This window comes from Megalops cyprinoides, chromosome 8 (genome assembly GCF_013368585.1).
Source record: "Megalops cyprinoides isolate fMegCyp1 chromosome 8, fMegCyp1.pri, whole genome shotgun sequence".
Classification (NCBI taxonomy): domain Eukaryota; kingdom Metazoa; phylum Chordata; class Actinopteri; order Elopiformes; family Megalopidae; genus Megalops; species Megalops cyprinoides.
Window position 1 is genome coordinate 33,963,704 of NC_050590.1, and position 22,537 is coordinate 33,986,240.

At 44.3% G+C, this 22,537-nt stretch overlaps 1 protein-coding gene across 2 annotated transcripts in view; it reads right to left on the minus strand.

Moving 5' to 3' along the window:
• peak1 (pseudopodium-enriched atypical kinase 1) overlaps nucleotides 1–22,537 on the minus strand; it is a 136,540-nt gene that overhangs the window by 20,474 nt on the left and 93,529 nt on the right. For both annotated transcript variants that reach the window (XM_036535302.1, XM_036535303.1), the window contains one exon: nucleotides 5,038–8,446. In XM_036535302.1, coding sequence (XP_036391195.1) covers nucleotides 5,038–8,318 — 3,281 coding nt within the window. In that variant the 5' untranslated portion in view covers nucleotides 8,319–8,446. The remainder of the gene's footprint in view (nucleotides 1–5,037; nucleotides 8,447–22,537) is intronic.

Genomic DNA, 22,537 nt, shown 5'->3' on the forward strand with positions numbered 1-22,537 from the left:
AATCGAAAAAACGATATTTTTGCAAACCCCTTACTGCAACCCTGAACTTATCTAGACATTACCCGGAGGAGCTGTATGTGAGAACGCAAATGTCAGACATTAAACGGACTTTACCCCGCCAGCTCCCTAGTGCAAAGTCCGTGTAACGTCTGATTGAATCCGTGTGAACAGAGCAGGTCGTTGTCCGGAGAATTCACAGCAAGCGGGTGTGCGTGTTGATGACATTTCTATCATGCAACTGGCGCGAAACCGGAAGAATAAAAACATCCAAGGGTGAAAAGGGTCATATACATGAAGACGCCTGCTTGCCTGTATATTACTTTCCACTCTTTCGTTGATATTGTGGATACGTCCAAATACATGTAGCATTGATATCAACATAAAAACAGTCATTATTATGCATGAGCCGGTAGCCTTGTCCGCTATCTTCGATGTGTTGTAAACAAAACACTGCGATTTCTGCAGCGTACTTTCCCCCTCCATTTTTCTCCCCAATTTGGAATGGCCAATTCCCCAAATTCTGGAATGTCCATTTTGTCATCATTGATGTTCGGTCCCATTGCACACCTCCCACTGTCAATCCAGGAGAGCGTGGGCAAGCATGTGCCCTCCTCCGAGACACGTGATGTCAGCTGCTGCTTCTTTTCGCACTATGGTCCACAAGCTAAACTAGCACCGAGATGATTTGGAGGAATAGGGGTGTGCAAAAATATCGTTTTTTTTTCTTTCGATTAATCGTTTTTTGAAATTCGTCTGATTTGATATTGATCTGTAAAATTTATGGATCCATCTTTTAGGCTAATATGCATTTTTTTTTCCCGTTTTCTAGGTTCATTTCCGAAATGTCTAAACATAGCCAAAGAATTAGATAGATGGGCTCTGACATAGCCTAACTGTCGGATTAAAGGCAATTACTAGTCCCCCCCCCCATTGGATGTCGCTCTCTCATTTAACTTTTAATGACCTGCAAACGCATAGAGAAAAACCTGTTACATCAGTTTTTTTTTTACTATGATACTACCTCTCAGTGTTCACCATGGCTAACCTTACGGTCACACGGACGACACAGCGACCGGCTGCAATTCATTTCCAATGAGAGTTGACGATTTACAGCGACAAGAGACAAGCGGCCACTGCAAAGCCAACTAGGTGGGGCTAAAATGGACTAGACTCGAGGTCTGGTTTATGCAAATACTGAGCGATGCGACACGGCGAAGGCAGCGTGACACGCGTTGCTGAAACAAATGATGCAACATTTTGGTTCCAGTAAAACATGGAGGAGACGCTTATCGTGGCAGTGTCGGGTTTCCTCATACTCTACAATTTGTCTCTTGATACATACAGAGATATAGCCTAAATAAAAAACATGCATGGAGAAGGATGTCCGAAATTGTGGAAATGCCTGGTATACATATTCATATATAGCCTATGTGCACTGCAGTCACAGCTTTTTAGTTTTAACTTTAATACAGTGCTCAACCACTACCTAGCTACCTAACTAGCTAGCTAGCTAAACTGAACCGCAACACTTGTTAACGAATGCAATGTAATTTAGCGCAATTATAGAGAAACGTAGTTGTTCATGTTCTTTAGCTAGTTGTTCATATTAGGCTAGCAAGAAAACGTTCACAATAGCAAAGTTGCTACTGGCAGTCAGCTATGTTTTGTCAGTCACTGTAGCTACCTTACAAACCAGCTTTCCCTGAGCTAACTAATGCAAACGCATTGCTGCTTCGTGTCATTTATATAGGCAATGATACACGTTGGTTTTGTTTTTAAGGAACTATACCCATGTGTTCCTCATATAAAAAGATTTTGGTATACAGCCATGCGTCGCTTAACGTCCACGATACGTTCTGTGAAATAGGACGTTATGTCATTTGGACGTTGTGCGAACACCATACTATATACTTAGCAAACCTATATGGAATAGGCACGAGATTGGATGCTGCTGCTTACGAGTCGAAGCATACTGTTATATGGTAAACTTTTTAATTGTAAGTATGCAAAGTTCACATTAAAACAATGATAGAAATGACAGTACATAGACTACATAAGACATTAGCATAAGCGTTTATTATGACTAGAACAGAAATGTGACCTCATCTTATATTGTGAGGGAGTCATCACTTGTTGTGTACAGCAGTTACACAGCAGTGACACAGGTGAATCAAAGACCCAAAGCTGAGTCACCTGAATGTGTTCTTCCCTGTACGTCCCTGCCCATTGTGTCTCTGTACATACTCTAAGGGGCTGTGGTAGGAAACACTGTGACAGCAAGGATAATGGACATCTAGGGTAAGGCAGGGGTCAATGGTCACCACAGATTCACACGGTAGCTGGCAGTACCCTTGGAAAAAGGGAAGGGGCCTTGTGCAAAGGTCGATGTGACACATTCTGAGTGTGATTCTGTCTCTACAACAAAATTTAGCCCCTGCATTTAGTCTGCATTAGACACATATATGACAAGCATATATATTACACCTCTCATAAATTCCTAAAGCATTATGAAACGGAAACACATTTTGTAAGCCTTGGGGAAATATAATTGACATAAATAAAATATTTTAAACCTTTAAGTGAAAATCAGGTTAATCTCCTGACTTTTAATAGAGATACATAGTTAAGGAGAAGAATAAAAATTGCCTCAATGATACCATGCTATTCTGTAACTACATGCATGCTGAATTAAGCCTCTATAATTTGAGTTTAACTGGAAGAGTCTGGCTTCTCTACAGTGATTAAGCATTGGAGTAATGAGCAGGTTTCTGCATTACAAGATCAAAAGGCAGGTCAGGTCAATCCATGTACACATTCACTGACTTGCACTTAACCCATGAACATTGAACATGCTACTTAAAGGCAACCCTGCAGTCCTAGCTTGTGACTTTTTTCCTAACCAGTTGAAATATGGCATGAATAAATGGGGCCCAAATATGTATGTACAATGTACAAATATACAAACCAATGCAAGGACAAAGACAGACTGAGCTGATTGGCAAACATGATGAACAGACATGGAGGAAGGCAGGGCTTTCTGGATGCCCTGTGTGTCAGCTGTTATTGTTAGTGTGTGCTGGTGGGAACCAACAGCTGCTGGTTTGGAATGAGGGTTACTCTTGTGAACAAATCATGCATGGTTTCCCCAGGTGAGGCCCACATCAAACACTTGCTCCATCCCAGGGACAGGGGACAGCAGAAAGGACACTTATGCTTCACTTCCCATCACTCCCATTATTTATACTCTGTACAGGAGGGGTCAGAGCCACTTGTATTTTCTCAGGAGGCTCAGATCCTTCAATGTGTGCAGAACCATGCTGCAGATGTTTTACCACTCGGTGGTGGCCAGTGTGATCTTTTATGCTGTAGTGTGCTGGGTGAAGGCAGCTGACGCCAGTAGATTCAACAAGCTCATCAGGAAAGCTGCATCTGTCTTGGGAGTGGAACTGGAGTCTCTGGGAGAGGTGGCGGAGAGGAGGATGCTGCAGAAACTATGCAGAATCATGGACAATGCCTCTCACCCCCTGTATGCCACGCTGCACTCGTATCAGAGCACCTTCAGCCTCAGGCTGAGACCACCGAGATACACTACGGAATGCCACAGGAAGTCATTTCTTTGTGGCCAACAAACTATACAACTCCTCCTCCTTCAGCAGAGAGAACAGCTGAACCATTGAAAAGTGGACAGTACATGCTACCATAACCATTCCCTAACCGTTTGCCAATATGTTCAATATGTATATGTTCATATCAACATCTCCTTGTGCAATATGTACATGTAGATCAACACCTACCTCGTGCAATATGCATACCTCGATAGAAACATATACTGGACAATATCTGAGTAAAACACTTAATGGTTGTGCAATACTTATATAAACACCTAATGGTTGTGCAATACCCTACCTGTTGCTTGAATATTTCTCTGGCAAAATAATTTCCTTCGGGATCAATAAAGTCTTATCTTATCCCATCATCTCCAGGTGTGCCACAGTGGCCCCTGTCCCAAGGTCATGTTACCACTTAGCATGTTGGCACTTGGTCCCTGATGTCAGGTAATATCTGCAGTCCAATGACACTGCTCCTGAGCAAAGTTGGCCTGTAACAGACTGCAGTTGTCCATATCAGGACTGCCTGATGCCAGACATTTCTGGACAAATCTGCCAATTGGTCTGTGGTTACTGGTGAAGACTAGAGTGGAAACTGGCCAGTGATACAACAGAAAGGCGTAGTGTAACAGCAGACAGTGTGGAGAAACCACCGCTGAAAATAATGGCAACTGCATCTTAGTCATTTCAAAGAAAATATCGAAAACAAGCCCTCAAGCCATCAAAAAGAATATTACCCGCAATTAGAGTCTCTTTTCTGTACAACTGCTGTTTATTACTGTTTAACTGTTTTATTGACAACCAGTGTGTTCTGTGACCTGAATCAAGCCAGAAAAACTCAGCAATCTTTGCTGATGTGGATTGTCAAGGATGAAATTAGATTTTCAGGGTAATGCAGCATTGTCCCCCTTAATTTAGCACAAAATAGTTCCATCATGGACCTTTTGATTAAACATTACTAAATGAAGGCTTACAATGGCAGTGAGTACATGAATAGTCCACCAAACTGCAAATTATACTTCAGGTAATTAACAGTTTGCTCTCTTGGGATACCTTGATTAAACACATCTACATACAATAAATAATGCCTGGTCAATGGTTTTCTATGTCCGGTGAGCAGCGGCTCAGTCTGTTGCTTAATTAACTGTGTATGATGGATGGAAAATCTGCCAATGTCTCACAGTTAATCGTGCAATGATGCTACAGATGATGCTACACTCAAATAACCAATCATACAATACGATGTGAATGACACTGCTTGGAATTACATTGGAGAGGAACCAAGAGTCTGATAAAAAAGGAAAAACCAGAAAAGGGCAAAACCAAACATCAGTGCAACACCATTACTGATGTGGAGAAATCAATAATTCCTTATTCAAATGATTCATGAAAGTGATCCCTGATATGGATTCAGATTAATCACACTTACTTGATGTCCTTGTTGGTCAGATTCATGATCCCCACGCCCTGTGTCTCTCCAGACTGTGCCTGTGGCTCTGGGGATAGCTGTGTGGTCTCTTGGCCCTCCTCTCCATGGAGCAGTTGTGTGGTCTGTATGGTCTCCTCAACGCCCTCCCCCTCTTCCGTGGTACTGCTGCCCTCCGGCTTGTAGGTGAAGATGATGGTGGGCTTCTGGTTGGGGTCATCCGTTTTGGCCTCAGAAAACCAGTGGTGCCTCTGGATGGGCGGTGGGGGCAGCATGTGGATGACCGTCCCGTCCAAGCCCACCAACTTCCCCTTCTCCCTCTCTCGCTCCACCTTCTCCCGCTGCTCCTCTTCATCCTTCCGCCGGCGGAAGAAGCTCTTAAAGGAGATCCAGCGCTTGGGCTTAGCGCTTTCTGCTGCTGTTGCTCGCCGGCCCTCCCCTCCGCTGCTCCCCGGGCTGGTTTCGGGATCGGCAGGTCGGGGGCCTCCTGCTCCTGGCTTAGCCCAATTCCCAAAGTGCTTCTGGAGGAGATTGCTGGCGTGGTAGGGGGAGGAGGTGGACCGGGGGGGTGGGAAGGGGGCGTTGGGCTCTGACTTGGGGCTGGAGGGCGGAGCTGCTGCCAAGGCACTCTGGGATTTGGGAAACTGCTTGGAGGGTGTGTCTTTCCGGGGCTTAGACAGGCACCCATCACCTGTGGAGAAGAGTGACTTGGGCCGGCTGAGTGTTTCAGTTAGGGCATCCGGTGGCAGGGCATAGAGCTCCTCGGCACTGCAGGTCTTGCTCTGCACGGCGGGCGACTCGGGTGGTGACTGAGGGGGCTGAATTGAGGCCACAATCTGTGACAGCACAGTGCTGGCCTTCTCCCGGTGACCTGTGCCAGTGCTTACCACTGTCTGCCGCTCGCAGCTGCCGTCTCTGCTGGGTGTGCCACTGCTTTTGGCCAGGCTACCACTGTGCACAGGGAGGGCTGTCAGTGATGTAGCCGTGGCATTCATCACAATGTTGGAGTCTATAGTGGTTCTGGTATTGAGTTCCTGGACTTTCTGTGCCACTGGACCCATCTTCCTGTCTTCAGCAGCTCCATTCTCTGGCATGGTGCTCCCATTGGCAGCCTCCCCAGCGGAAGGGGACTTGAGGCTCTCTGAGGACCCGATCTCCTCATATGTGTGGCTGGCCACCCTCCCACTCCCTCCCCCTCCTGCTTTGGACTGGGGCAGTTCACCGCTGAGGCCCAGGAAGCTCTTGTAGACTGCAAGGTTGTCATAGGCGCTAGGGTTGATCACGATGGGCACCTTAACGGCATTCTTAGTACCACGAGCGTAGGTGGGCTCGTCACGAATTATGATGGGGAATGGAGGCATGCCAGCGTTGTTGTAGCTGTTGAACTTAATCTCTGACAGGTTGGGCGACTTGACGGGCACTGTGCGGGAGGAGGAGGAAAGCCCTGCTGTGGGGGATGTGGGTGCCGACTTGTTGCTGCAATGTCTGGGTGGGACAGTTGGGCCCGAGGCACCCCCACCTGACAACTCCACCTTTGGGACCTTCTGCCTGGGGCTGGTGCTGGAGGTCCACACCTCCTGGTAGCGGATACTGCTGGACTTCTTCCGGGAGGCATTCAGCATTGCTGAGGGTGTTGTGGGTGATGGTGAAACAGGGGATACTGGGGACATGGGCTGCCCCAAGGGGGAGCTGGGGGTGGACGCAGGGGTGGAGGAAACAGATGAACCCTTGGGCTTGGAGAGGCTGCCTGGATGGTGCTCCTCTGTGCTGGCCATGGACGCAGACACATCCACGACTGTGTACGGCTTGCAGACAGGGGGCTTCTCCAGGTTCACTACACGGTAGGGTCTGGCCTGCTCCTCTGTGGGGCTGAAGCTGATAGTCACTGGCTGTCCAGGGAGGGCCAGTGGCAGGGGTGCCCCCTCCTTCTGGCCCTCCTGGTCTTCCAGTCGGATTGCCAGGACAGCTTTGTGGGTCTCCGAGGCCTTGGGAGAACGCAGAGCCCGGCCAGGCAGCTCCCTCTCACTGGCGGCCTCGTTTGGTGGCTCTTTGGATACCCCAGGTGAGTGTAGGCCATTGGACAGCCCACAGGGGACACTGCTGCCACTGCTGGAGGTGGTGCGCGTGTCTTCAGGAAGGGAGGAAGAGGACTCCGGGGAGGTGGTGGGCTCGGAGCTAGAGAAGAAGCCACTTCCTTGCAGATCATTCTGGCTGAAGGGGACAAGGATGCTACCGCCATTGGAGTCTGTCAGAGGGTATCCATTCAGGATCTCGTCATAGCTGTCATCATAGTCCACGGCGCAGATCCTCTGCAGCGAGCGGTTCCTCAGGGGCACGGTATTCCACTTCTTCCCTGCAGCGAAGGGCACGGGGGAGAGGGTGGAAGCACGGAAGTTGGCGAAGCGTGGCTGGCCCCGCATGCGGATTTCCATGGCCAGCAGCTCCTCGTCACTCTCATCCCAGCTCTCATGCTCTCCATCACCATCGGCCTCACTCTCACCCTCATCCTCCTCGCCGTCACTGGAGAACTCTGGGTAGCAGAAGCGCCCTCCCTCGGTGCTGATCACCTCAGTGCTGTCGCTCAGGGAGACTCGCTTGCTTACTGCCCCGTCACCACGGCTCCCTATGGCCAGGCAGCTGGTGGCTGGGAGGCCCCGCTCCAGGGAACGCTTGTATGAGCTACTGATGCGACCCAGGAAGAGATCTTTGGAGCTGGAGCCTCCAGAGCTGGGACCCCCAGGGCTGGAGGCCAGGCCTGCGATCTCCTTCAGCACATCCGCCAAGCCATTGTTGTTGTTGTTGCCACCAGGTGGCCGGCAGGCGTGTGGTCCATAGCCCTCAATCTCACCTCCATCACCCTCTCCCTCATTGTTGTTCACCCCGCCAGGCCTCTTGCGGTTCACCCCGTTGCGGTTCCAGACTGTGAAGGCTGATGGCTTTCCCGTCTCAGCTGCGTCAGCTGGTGTGCGGTTGCCCTCGGCGTCTAGCCCACTAGGGGAGCAGGGTAGCATCATGGTGGGCTTGACAGCAATGGTGGGCTTCTTAGCAACAGGTGGACGGAAGTTTCCAGAACGTGCTGCCACGCCACCCCGTGGGTAGCCGCTGTTGAGGTTGGCGTTTGGCCGCCCTCCAGTGATGGGGGGGTGCTGCTGTGGTGCCGGTCGTTCAGGGGTGCCCTTCTTCGGGCTGCCCTCGGCCAGGCAGTGCAGACTCTTGGGTTTGAAGCAGTTCTTGCACTCGCCTGGTTTCCACACGTGCTCTGTGAAAGTATTGCAGGCAGACATGGTTCCAGTTCTGGTTGGCCCACACTGTGGTTCAGTGTACTGGGATCCCCTCCATGGGCTCCACAGTTGGTCTACTGTAACACTGTTGCCTACACTGGACTCCTCTTCAACACTTGTGCCAACAAAATCTGAAAGTTAAGAACAAGGCCAGTTAGAAATCATATCAGGAGGTATGTTTACTGTTTTAAGCTACAGAAAATACTCGATGCATTTAAAAAGTCAAGTTGAAACATCCAGTGTGATTGGAATGTATCCATATTTATATAACAACATCACCTACTTTGCTTATTTAAAAAATGAAGATATTTGACAAATTCACTGTATGAACTAATAAAAGAGCAACAGAACATTAGATGTAATAGAGTAATATCTGCCCTAAAGATCCTAAGATCAAGCACTAATCAATCAAGCACTAATGTGTTCATGATCCATCCATCACTAATGTGTTTGCTCATGATCCATCAGAAAGTTATACAACACCTGCAAATCCAAAAAAGTGTGCATCTCTTAATCCTTTTGTGCATACAGTCACATTGGTGTGATCAGCCCTTTTGCACGTATGGTCAAACCGGTGTGATTAGAACACTAGATTGGAAAAATTCTAGCTAATGTTAGCTTTGAGGAAACAGTGATTTAACGTTACAAAGTATAGCAAATGCGAAAGTGAAAACTATGAGAAGCTTAATAACGCAAATGAAACCTTAACGAACCATGTAACGTAACACATGCATAAAATAAGTCATGTATGAAAGGGTAAACAAATGATCAGCTTTGCTAAGCCATATGAAGAACAGTGCACTGGCAATGAGCTGCCGCTAGGTGTCTCTGCTGAGCAGTATTCTCAGCCTGTCTGTCTCAAAGCCATCTCTGAAGGGGGACAGTGTGTTCCACTGATGCATTAATCCTCAGCCCAGGGCCAGGAGGTCAGAAATGCAGAACAGCAGCCAGCTATTCTTGGGACTATTTTGGGAGGGCTGCACAGCTCAGTGCTGCTGGTTGTAATCAGTTGGTCTCATAACTGGACAAAGGCAAGATTAATGGCCTGAGGAAGAAGCCTGCAAGGCCCTAAGAGTGGGGAGAACCTCATTACGGAAATCAGCATGGCACTCAACAAGGAGAACAAATACTCTCTGCTTTTAAATGCTCTGTGTTAAACACAGAGTATGAAATGCATTCATTCAAGCAATATTCATGTGAAAAGCCACAACAGTTACCTGTAGAATACAAACTAAAGTGCAACAGTGCAAGTTGTAATACTCAAGTCACATACATACAATGATCACTACCTCCAGATAACTATCATGCATCAGTACAATTATTTAATTTAGCCAATTATTCCACTCAACCTTATTCAGCAGTCATTACTTCAAATGTGACCCTTTTTATAGAAGTGGATTTGAAACTAAATGGGCTGAAAATTGTGGCTGTTAAATAACACATAACCACCCTCTGCAATTTCTCTGTAATTGACATATATTAACGTGAACTCAACACCAGATATCTTATTGATTCATTGGCTCTGGCATCATAGGCATTTGCTGCTGGGCAATGAAATGAGTCTTATTTTTCCCCTTTCTACAACTTTTTGAAACAAACTTTTTGTTTTCAATTCACTTGGGGTACACGTTCACAGTTCAGAAACTAATTACATATAGTACAACTGCTGAAAAAAGTCATCTTACACAATTATGAATAATCAATCACATGCTGCTGAGGATTCCTATTAAAATGGCACATTTTACTTAATTGCATTTTTAATATTATGATGGATTATGAGAAAGGCTTTTTTGATCTACAGCATTTGTTTCATTTCAGCCATGAATGTTTTTCTTTTGCACAGAACAATGCACGGAGACCATACTACAAGGAGAAAGATTATTATGACATAAAGCTTGCATAACATGGAATATATAATAATCCTGTTATCGGTGATACTGCCTAAAATTACATTCCCAGACTACTGCAAATATTAATCCCCTGTATCCATCTGCCTTCTCTCTATTTCTTTTGCAAACAATTTACAGATAAATGAATGCCTTCAGAAAACCTGCTTGACTCATACTGAGCCCCATCCCATAATAATGTTGACCTTGGTGCACAACTTTAGTGGTTGTGGTTAGCAGTTGTAGTTGTTGTAGGAAGAATCCTATATGTTTCCCTGTTGATGTCCCCCTCAAAGACAGGGCATGCAGTCTTTTCAGCCTACATGCCACCACAGATCTGAAAAGCCTTTATAGAAAAGCCAATTTTTCCTCCCCTCTTCCTGGCACACAATGGCTGAGTTCAGAGGCCCAGGTCACCTGTCAAACCTTCTTGAGCCATCATCCCCATGATGTGGCATTGACCTCGCTCATATACTGTACTTAATGCAGTCATGGAGGGCGCTGGTAAAGGGGCACATGTGGTAGGTGAGAGATTTACTCAAAGGAAGTAAGTTTGACAAAAAAAACACCAACATTATTTACGCTTACAAGACTTTTATTCACCATGTAAGTGGATCGCTGTAAGTCTTAAAATCAGAAACACAGCTAATGCCTAACGTATCCTATTTAATTCACTTAAAAATCTAAGAGTGCTCTTACTCAGCCTGTATAATTTGATTAAGTAGCTTTCTCCATAATGTTCCATTGCTATGCCATAATGAAATGGCTCAATGTAGAAGCAAATAATCAGGGTTCACTGCAGCCAGTCTCTGAAAACATAAGGCAGGACTCAGTTATATTACACAGTCATCAGAGAAGAAGTGCGATTTGACCCTACAGCATAAAAATTTCAATGTCTTTTAAAAAGTGCCATGAACCTGATACAATGGCATGGATGAACGGGTCAGGGGTCTGAGGTCAGAGGTTTTCCTCATGAGGTACTTGCGTCAGCGTGTCACTTGCCAGCGTGACAATGCAGGAAGCCTGCTCCCTCCCTCCTGGATGCAAAGGTGTGGCTGTGTTTACGGCTGGGGCAGAGGAACATCTCGTGCGTGTCACTGCGAACAATGGTGTGGGGTGCGGTGGCCGATGCGGGGCCATGGGGGTCAGATCCTGTGTGGAGGAAGACTCCATACATGTGCTGTTTGAGTGAACTGGGAGGGTTCTCAGACCCTTCATGTTAGTCAGTCTTTCATCCTCCCTGTTAGGCTCAGTGTCTTTTGTTCAGAATGTCACTCATCTCATCTTAACAGACAATCCCCCAAACACAACCTCGGCTTAGGGCACTGTGGAAATGAGCTCTCCTGCCGAATCTGCGGTGTACAGGGGATGCAAATGTTGGATGCCTCCTTAGAAACAGGCCAATCAATAAAAAACACATTTCACAGCCTGGCACACGTGCAAATTGTGACAACTCAAATTCACGCATCTGGTTACAGCAGGAGCCACACAGAGTCAATTTTGGAACAACAAGCTAATGACTGGTAGTCCCACTCTGCAGTAACAACATTCACACTGTTACACATGCACACTTATACATACACACACACACACACACACACACACACACACACACACACACACGCACGCACAAGACTTACCCCTCAATTCGCAACGTCACCAGCGGTGTCTAACTAGTATTTGTCATTCAGCATGAGTAGTTTCATACCCTTCTAAACAGTGACAAATCTGCACTCACTCCTATCACCGGAGTCAGACACCCTCCCAGACAGCAAACAGTCACATCCTGCAGCCCAACTTCACTGGCAGGAGGAATCTCATCTCAGAGCATTCTGGAACAAAGGGAAATACCACCCTTTCTTCAGCTATATGATAATGTCAGTTTTTCTCTCTCCCTTTTATGACCTGGCATGAATTGATGACTGTTCCCAGGGTCGCTGGCCTACTTTGAGTCTGGAAGGAGCTGAGTTTCTGCTCAGCCAAAGAATTCTGGGACACCGGTATGGAAGGCGGCCATTTTTCACTGCTTGGAGAGACAGTCAGCTATATGCTCTGTAAACAGCCGAGACGAGAAATGGATTTGGTCTGTCAGTCAGGACTAGACAATACTGAGACAAAACACAATGACAATGCTCAAGGCTCAAGCCTCCCCCCTCCACCCTGCCAACCACAAAACAAAAGATGCTTCCAGAACATACAGTTCACTCAAGGATCAGTCTGACTCAGTCACACTCAGACATTCTATCACGTATCAAGTGTCTATTACACTGGGTAAAACATCTTTTGCTTTTCTCATTATCCATGTCTGTCTGTTTTAAAAATAAAAACATTTGGTTGATTTGGAAAAAAAAAACAGGCAGGCTAATTTCTCACAGCTGTCTTGTTTTCTCTGATCAGATGAAAAAGGTAAATATATATGAAAATTGTGAAGTTAGATGCTGAGGCAGGAGATGTCCACACTCTGAGCAGAGAGTGACTCACAGACTCACAATAAGAATCCTTCTGCTTCACATCATTCTGCATTTATTTCCTTGGCAGACGCTGATATCCAAAGCTTCACCAACAAAGGTTTAATAATGCATACAATACAAACATTTTAACAATGGCACCTACAGAAAATGACAGGTCACCACTGGAATGTATGTCAATCGGTCACACACAGTGCCATAATATACAATACCCTACTTAATACAGAGACAATGTAATAATACATTTCAGCACCAAGCATGATAATACCCTACAGTAATGTGGAACAAAAGGAATGATTTGTGTGTTACAATTGGGTAGGGCCGCAGGTGGGGTACTGCTTGTGTACCCTTGGGTGAGAGGCTTAACCCAAGCTGCCTCAATAAATAGCCTATATATAGATAGCATGGATAGCAAATATATTGTAATATGCCATAACATAAAGGAGGGGGTCAAGCTCGCTTGTGCTCCACAGGGAGGTGACCACAGCATGGATGCATAGTTTCATCTCCCCACCTCTCAGGAAGTGGTGGGCAGTCTGCTGACCCGACAGTGCTAATGTTGCCCTGTGCTGAAAGCAGGAAGAGGTTATGAAAATCCCACCGGTGCCTTTGTGATTCCTCTGCTTTGGGGCAGCAGTGTAGCATAGGGGTTAAGGAGCAGGACTTGTGACCAAAAGGTTGCTGGTTTGATCCCCCACGGGGGCACTGCTGTTGTACCCTTGGGCAAGGTACTAACCCCCAATTGCCTCTGCAAATACCCAGCTGTATAAATGGATAACATTGTAACTCATGCTCTGGGTAAGAGCGTCTGCTAAATACCAATAATGTAATGTAATGAAAATATTCAGAGCAATAGCACAACAGTACTGAGGAAAACTAAAAATTAGTGATGTCCAGTTTGTGAACAAATGAATCTTTTTGAATGAATCTTTGAGGTGTACTGAGTGTACCGAATTGCTAGTCTAAAAGATTCGTTCCTTCCTCTTTGCAAACATGCACAATGATTAGCTGGCATAGCAGCTATAACTCTCTCTCCAGTGGATATTAGCTATGCGAAACTGTATCAGCAGTATGTTCATGACGACAACTAGCCAATGGCTGAAATGCTAAAACACTCGAAGCACCTCCCACTGGCCATCTCGGCACAGCTGATAATGTGGGACAATGCCAAAGATCCGGTGACTACGAAGAGTCTAAACTCCCCCTACTGACCTGAGGAACTGTTGACAAGTTCTCAGTACAACAGTTCCTTCGGACTCAAAAGATCCGGTGACTACGAAGAGTCTAAACTCCGCCTACTGACCTGATGAACTGTTGACAAGTTCTCAGTACAACAGTTCCTTCAGACTCAAAAGATTCACTGACTATGCTGACAAGTTCCCATTACACCAGTTCCGTTCCCCTCAAAAGAGTCACTGACTATGAAGATCTGGTGACTACCTGTTGCCAGAATCGCTAGTTCTCAGTATAGCAGGCTTGGACTACATCCACCATTGACTGTGACGATGCAAAAGGAATCAGAGCGCTTTGGTGACATTATTATAGGAATTTAAAATATTATTAAGTATTATTTTGTTCATCTACCTGGAATATTATTTTATATTTACATTTTTAACAGTAGCATATTTTAGGTGCGCACAACGTATCACAGTTCTTGTTTATCACAACTGCAATTTTACGTAGGCTATGATTTATTTAATGTTGACATCACATTTCCTTTTAAAGCGAATAAGGTCCTTCTTAATAAATATTGACAAATCAACATAGTAGGCTACAAAACAAAACAGAAATGTGATGCATAAGCCTATGCATCTATGCTGTTTTGCCACAGAGCAGGCTAATAATGGACATGATGTTTGGAACAATGTAGAGTAATTTTTAAAATGCGATAAAACTATTTACAGATTTGTGTATGCCGCCCGACCGGATATGGAAGTGAACAAATCAGTGAGTCAAAGATTTGAATCATTTTACTGAACTGAACGAAAGAAACTGAATCACTTAAAAGAATCGTTTTGAACACCGCTACTAAAAAAGTACCTTCAGAGACAGCACAGTATAAGAGTATTGCAGCATTATAGCATTAGAGATTTAAATTTACTCAGGAGGCAACATGCTGATCCCTCCTGGTGTGGCTATGGAGTAACTTTAACTATTTCTGCTGTACAGTGGTAGGAAGAGAATTATCAGTGCCTCATCTACACACGGTGCAATATCTTGATAACGCAGAAAATCCTGTGTGTTACATGCTGACAGTGATGACAACCCCCCCCACGCACACCCTAACCCCAAACCCTTGTGCATTTGTCTCAACAGCTAGACAATGGAAGTGGGTATTGATTGCCCCCATTGATTGAGTCTGGGTTTATTTCCAAAGGATAGCCCCTGTTTGCCAGGTGTCAGCACACTGCAGAGTTGAGAATTAGCTGCCAAGCCCAGAAGCCCTGAGAGCCAGTGCCCATTCCTGACACAACAGAAGAAAAAGCCAGCAAGATGGGATCCCAGTGACCCTAGCAATAGCAATGAACAGAGTCACATGTCTTTGGGAAAAAGCAATTAACTTTTGCGCAGACATAACAATATAAACATGTAAGCATTTAAAAAAATCAGGTCATGACATTATCGTTATCACAGATGATTACTGAATGTGATATTTTAGCCTGTCAACATAAATACATACGCTGATGATTTTAGTTCAAAGTCATTTATAAAACCTTTCTGGCTTCTTCAGCATACATTTAAAAATTTTTTACCCTCAATTTAACTGAACAATACATATTTAGACCTGGCCTTAAAATACAGAAAATAAGTTTTGTTGTTTAATTTACAATTTATTTTAAAGAGACAAAAATGAGCAAGCAGGAGATTAACTGGATAAGGTTACTCAAATGGGATTAAAGTTTGCGCTCCATGGGGTGTGGTGACTAGAGCCTGGTATTTCCCAATTCCTCTGAAAAGTTCAACATAGTAAATCTGTCACATAGAGGAGAATTCTGTGCAATGCAACCTGATCTGAACTCCAGTCTCAATACAATTTTCAGCCCCATCACCAAAGTATAATAATTCAGGATCATTTATCACTGGACAAAAACACTGCCCGCAAATGTGACTAGCATTGCATTTTCTTCCCATCAGAAAAACTATTTGGGAAAAAAAAATCGAATTACTAAATATCTACAAAGTCTTATTACTTTTAAAAAGCAAAAATAGACTAAGTGGCTCAGACAGTAAAAGTGCTTGTTCCTAGTGCAGACAGCCGTATAACACAGGTTCAAAACCTGCCGTTTCATTTGCTAACATGAACCTGCAGTTTCTCTGAGGATAGGGGTGGGTAGATCAGCCAAGGTCTCTGCTCCTCAGCTCTCGGAGAGCATCGGAGAATACACCTATTTTCCAACAGTATTTGCCTCCTGGTGCACGGGTGGGCTTGTAGTGTGAGGAACACAGGTATCTCCTGAGTGCACCTGGGCTGTTGAGAACCCTCCCCTACCTTGATCCACCCCCCCCCCCCCCCCCCTTGACAAGACCAGCCATGCCCCTGGCAGCCATCAAAGGCATGTCCAGATGATCTCCATCTCTCTCCAGCTCCCCTTCACTCTCTAACTCTCTTGCGTGCTACCTCTCATTCATCTCTCTCTCTCTCTCTCTCTCTCTCTCTCTCTCTCAATCACTTACTCCTGGGAAGAGCTGGGAACATTACAGAATCACAAACGCTAATTAAGTTTTCTTTTTGACTGACTCTGGGGACCACGCTGTGTAAGAATGCTATCATGTGAAACCCCCTCGCCTTCCCCTTCACTCTCGTTCCAAGAGAAGACATGGCAGCCTCACGCACATCTTCCACTGCTCTAATAACAGAGTGTTAATGTTAAGCAGGACAGGATTTATCAAATGTACCTAAAATGCGTAATAATTCATACATCAGTTCCATACAAACACAGCATGTACACAAACAGCCAAACATTCTTACAAAATGTTCAAAATCAAACAGAAAAGCTGTTCTAAGTAAGGAACTTCATACATATTGTTCTGCTCCTGGGATCCAGACAGTGCACACATTATTGAATTGTCATTGTCAGCCATTAGGGTTTGGAAAAAAAAAACAAAAAAAAAACATGGAATTGTTGCACGCAGCAATGAAACATTTGCAAAAGTCTCTGTGTCAGAGGGAGCAGGCATGGTGCAGTAGGTGGCTGGTCTTACAGCATGTGGACTAAATGAGCTTGAGCTGGCCTATGGTAGAATAGGTTCCACACTTGTGCTGTTCCAGCCCTCAACTGCAGGTGTCGGGTTTCAGGAGCGTCATGCCTGGGCTACCCATGACTCTACCCCCATTCTTTCAACCCCCTGCGCCGGCTGTGTCATGTTATGGTGATCTCTGTGTGACAGTGTTAGTGCTGGGCCCTCTCCAGGGACACTCCTGCAACCAAACACCAAATGGCCCACCAAACCGACGCTGACTGCTTTACCTCAAGGACGCAAACACATTTCCGTTCTGAGCCAAGAAGAGTGGAGACAATCACCCATCAGCCCAGTCTATGGCCTCACTTTACTGAAAAGCTGAAACAAGCTAACATCACAGTTGTAAAAAAAAACAAAACAGAAAAGGAATATTTGAAATGTAGCTAATATCTGCAGAGAGTAATCCAAAACCATGGTGCAACTGAAAGTCTAAAGGCATGAAAATATCAACACTTCCCTCAAGGAAAATAATGTCTTTCAGTGACAGTTCAATTTGGTCTTGATATGACCATCATGGGCTGTGCCAGAGACTGAAGAAATGGCATGCACACTTGCAGAACTCTATACTTGAATATTCTCAGTATAAACATATTTTTCTATGGTGCATGTGTAAAAACAAGTGAAAATATAACTAAATGAAACACACGGTCTGCTTGCAGACGTCAATGTTAGGAGTCATATTCCTGAAAGGAACGACAACAAATGATCCAGATCTTGAGGGTCTTGATTTGTCAATGGGTTGTGTGCTTTGTGGTGGCGTAGTGAGTGGATATTGCACAAAGGTGAGAACCTGAGCAAAATGACCAGTTTTCCTTGCTCACTGTTACTAGTTAGGACACATAATGTTGACAGTCTGCTGAAAAATACACACTCCCCTGCAAAATAAACTTCCTTGCTGTCACGGTGTATTTACTGGATGGCAATTTACGTCTGGGTTTGAGTGAAGAATGAGCTGGCCTCTATTTTTGCACAAAGGAATTGATTCAAGGCATGCAGCCCATATCCGCCTCCTTATCCGTCTTCCTCAGAGCTGAAACTCAGCTTACTACAGGAATCAATAAAGCTGGGGTCAAATATAACAGAGGGAGATGCTGCTGTAATGAGAGCTGCCAAAAGTGACATTTGCTTAGCACTTTGGTAATTAGTGTTTGTGTTCAGGGAGACCAGCCTGGAGGAGAACTGGGATAAATAAAGATCCTCCGTGTCACTGTGGATTAAATGATAAAAGAAACAGAGAGCAGGACAGAGCAGACTAAAAGCTAAATTATACTTTGGAGCAAAGGGGGGGGGGATGGACACCCACTATAAAGGATCTATTTGTTCATACTGTATTTTTGTATATGTCTTGCAATAGAATGACAAACATTAGAAAACTAATCTGAAATGAGTCTGCTCTACACCTTTATCATCCATATTTTTACATTATAGTAGAGACCATCTTCATGGTTGCCTGCAATGACCCTTGGAACCAAGACTGGCATGTATCTTACCAAAGCAAAGAGGACTAGGATATTACAGTGCATTTCTAATGTCATAAACAATGAAACAGCAGTCTCCAAAAAATCTCTAAAATCCGGCAAAAAATACACAAAATAGTAAAATAAAAACACCAGACACAACCACAAAAACAGAGGCAGCAACAACAAATTCAGCAAAACATAACAGCAAGGACACCACCACCAAACAACACCACCCAAAAGCAACAATAACAACTAGAAAAGTGCGTTTCCTGAAGAAAATGCAGAGTGTAATTGCAATCCAGCAGCGAAAACATGGTAACGTATATGAGACGATCGCTAGGAAGTGGCTAAGTGGTTGTTAGGCTGTTGCTAGGTGTTTGCTAGGGTGTTGCTAAGTGATTGCTAGGGTAAACAATATGGTCGCTGGGGCATTGCTAAGGTGTTGCTTGGCGGTTGCCAGGGTGTTGCTAAGTGGTTGCTAGGGTAAACAATATGGTTGCTGGCCATTGCTAGGGCGTTGCTGGGTGGTTGCCAAAGTGTTGCTAAGTTGTTGCTAGGGTGTTACTAAGTGGTTGCTAGCCGGTTGCTAGGGTAAACAATATGGTTGCTAGGGTCACATGACCCAAAGAAGCATATCAGGTCCCGTGGCTATTGGTCAAATGGTGACTGAGTGGTAAGGCTTTGAGAAATGCACTGAAGTGAATGGAAGGATGGAGGGATGAATAAACGAGTAAAAGACGAGTGCGGGTCAGTATGGATTTCAGTGAGTGTTGGATGGCATGACCTGAGCCAGCATATGAGGTAGCTTTGCTGATGGCCTAAGTGTGACCGTGTGATAGGGCTTTGAAAAATGAATTGAAGTCAATGGCAGGATGGACAGATGAATGAGTAAAAAAAAAACTGATTAAAAAAACGACAAAAAGACAAGTGCGGGTCAAGACGGTCTCGGATGAGCATTGGGTGATTTGTCCTGAGACAACATGTGATGTATGGTGGCTATGGGGTGAAAAGTGACCGAGTGGGAAGGCCATGAAGTGTGAGGGGGGTGATTTTGAAAATGAATGGGAGTCTATGGGAGAAAAGGGATGAAAAAAGACAAAAACCAGAGAACGGGTGCGGGTACGGCTTAGCTGTATACAAGCAACCCGATCGGGGTCAGACCAGACGGGTTACAGTTGGTTTGGGGTCGATATCTCGAAAACTGTGGGAGGAGAAGCGGTACAAAATTTGGTGGAATGAGAAGAAGAAGAATAAAACAAAAACAGCAACAGCACCAGCCTGCCAATATGTTGCAATCACTATAAGGTGACTGGGGTGTGCAACCTCTCAGTTTTATCCATTGAGTAAATAATAATAATAATAATAATAAAATAAACTTTACTTATCTAGCACCTTTCATACAAGAAATGCAGCTCAAAGTGCTTTACAATAAAGAAGTTACATGCCCTGAGTGCTTCACATGGAATAAACATAGAAACAGGGATAGAATGCCATAATTAATGTAAAAAAAGATGGAAAATAAAAATAATGACAAAAAGATAAAATAAAGGTGAAATTAGAATACATAGAATGCATGATAAAATAAAATAAAAATAAATTTAAAAAATATAATACATAGAATGCATAAATCAAGTAAAATGCAGCATTTGAAAACAAGTACAGCAGTGCATAAGTGCAAAGTAAAGTGCAAAAGAATTTCAGGCCTGTATCAGGGAAGTCATACCTAGAATTTCAGGCCTCATAGCTAGTTAAAGGCTAAAGTGAAGAGATAGGTTTTTAGCTTTCTTTTAAAAATATTTAGCGAGCTGGCTTCCCTCATATCTATAGGTAGTTGGCTCCATAGCTTTGGGGCGTAATTGACAAAGGCTGCATCCCTGATTTTTTTCAGCTCTTGCTGAAAACTTTCAATAAACCAGCAGATGACCGCAGCGTTCCTGAAGGCAAATAGTTAACAAGGGAGTTAGCAATGTAGCTTGGTCCTAGCCCATTAAGGGCTTTGTATATAAGGAGTAATCAAACATATATATCAATTCTAAATGTTACAGGAAGCCAGTGCAGAGCAGCTAAAACTGGACTAATGTGCTCTCTCCTCTTGGTTCTGGTTAATAGCTGAGCTGCAGAGTTTTAATGAGCTGAAGTCTCCCAGTGGTTTTTTTGGGAGGCCAGTAAAAAGTGCATTATAGTAATCGAGTCAGCTTGAAATAAAAGCATTAATCAGTTTTTCAGCATCTTTTTAAGTTATAAATGGTCGTCCATTAGTTATGTTTCTAAGGTGGAAAAAAAGATGTTTTCATCACCTTGTTAATGTGAGACTTGAAGCGTAGATCAGAATCTAAGATAACACCAAGACTTGTAACCTCAGATTTATTCCAGGGATTGAATTTCCCCAGATTATTAAACAGCATATCTCTTTTTGTTTTAGGGCCGACTAATGTTTTGTTTTGTTTTAGGGCCAACTAATATGCCTATGTTGGCATACAGGGTGATGATGAAAAGCAGGCCCTGCATGTGAAGTGTCTTCGAGGCATGCTAACAGCCTGGCATGTTGGCAGTTTGAAGTGTCAGTTAAAGGTTTTGTCTCTATGACACGTTCAGCAGAGAGAGGGCACTGTAAATAGGCTGGCACAAGCAGGGCCTCATCTCTCCCTCCACATCAACCACTCTGAGACAGGCCTTTAACATTAGATTGCGTGGACCTACTGGCTATGGACAGCAAGAGCTGTTTTATACTTCTCGTTTATCAAAACTTGTGGTGACACAATCACCCACCACAAGAGGCACTAGTGAGGTCAACGCATATGGAAGGATACAACGTTCAAAATTTGTAACTGAACGCAAACAAGGGATTCAGTAACATATATACCACTGGGTAGCAGTAGTTAAAAATATGGTGATTTGTTTGAAAAGAGAAAAAAACACTAGTAACTTGTTGCAAGCAGAAAAACTCAATTACAGTATATAAAATTTGGGCAGCAACTGACATGATGAACATAAAGTAGAAAAACAGTGCTGAAATATCTCTAATCTGTTGCTGGGTAAGAGCAACAGTGTTTTATTTAGGGATGTCCCTCAATTTGATATAGAATCTTAAGTTTCACTTGGAATATACATCACTGATTAATGGAACCCATATCCACTCTCATTGCATATTATTTCAAATGAAGTGTCCCTGCCACCTAGTGAATTCAGAGGAATTACTCCCCTGGCCTTTGCACAGTCAACCTGTATCATGTCAACAAAACAACACAGTGCATGATATCATCATCTGCATGTTTCAAGAGATGATGACAGTAACCCCTGCAACCTTCATAATTGCACTTAGACTTAATTAACCTTAAAGGATTTGAGGAAAGGGCCCCTCAACCCAGTACAGTAAAGTAAAGTAAATCAACAGAAAATCCCTCAGAAAAGGCCATCAAAATGACCCTAATCTTTCTAAAATGAGAGTACTTGCTGTGGATCACATTGGTTAAAACTCCCATGGTCTGAAGAAAATCTACTGTTTTTCTTTAACTGACAAGTATTTCCACCTCTCCAATCTTGTCACTGCTTGTCACTGATGTGTCATCGCAGCACTTTCTAGTGTTTGCACATGACTGTAATAACAGTTATTTGTGAGGAAATGAGTGAAATTGAAATGAGATGTTTCTGATACGAGGACAAGCTGGTGTTGTGCCTCTATCTGCACAGCTGTGATTGTGTGAAGGATTGATGAGACAGCTCACCTGCACATCTTGTTTTATAGTAGGGATGCACCAAATCCAAGATTCGGTTTTGGATTTGGCCAAATATTCTTGTTTTTGAAGGGGTTCAGATTCAGCCGAACCCTATACTATTTTATTGACGACTAGCAAGCTTATTCCATTGTGGAGGGCACCAGGTTTAGTCAGCTGCTCCAAATGCTTGAGCCAAGGTACAAAATCCCCTCCAGACGTTTCTTCACTGACAAAATTATACCTGACATGTATGAGGCCGTCATGTCCCGCATACGGGAACATGTTGCTCAGTCGTGAGCTTTAGCATTTACATGCGACATATGGACATGCGAGTACACCACACAGTCCTATATCGGTGTAACCTCACAATGGATCGATGATGATTTCAACCACTTAAATGCTGTTCTTCGATGTGAGGCTTCGATGGAAAACACACAGCAGTAAACATTG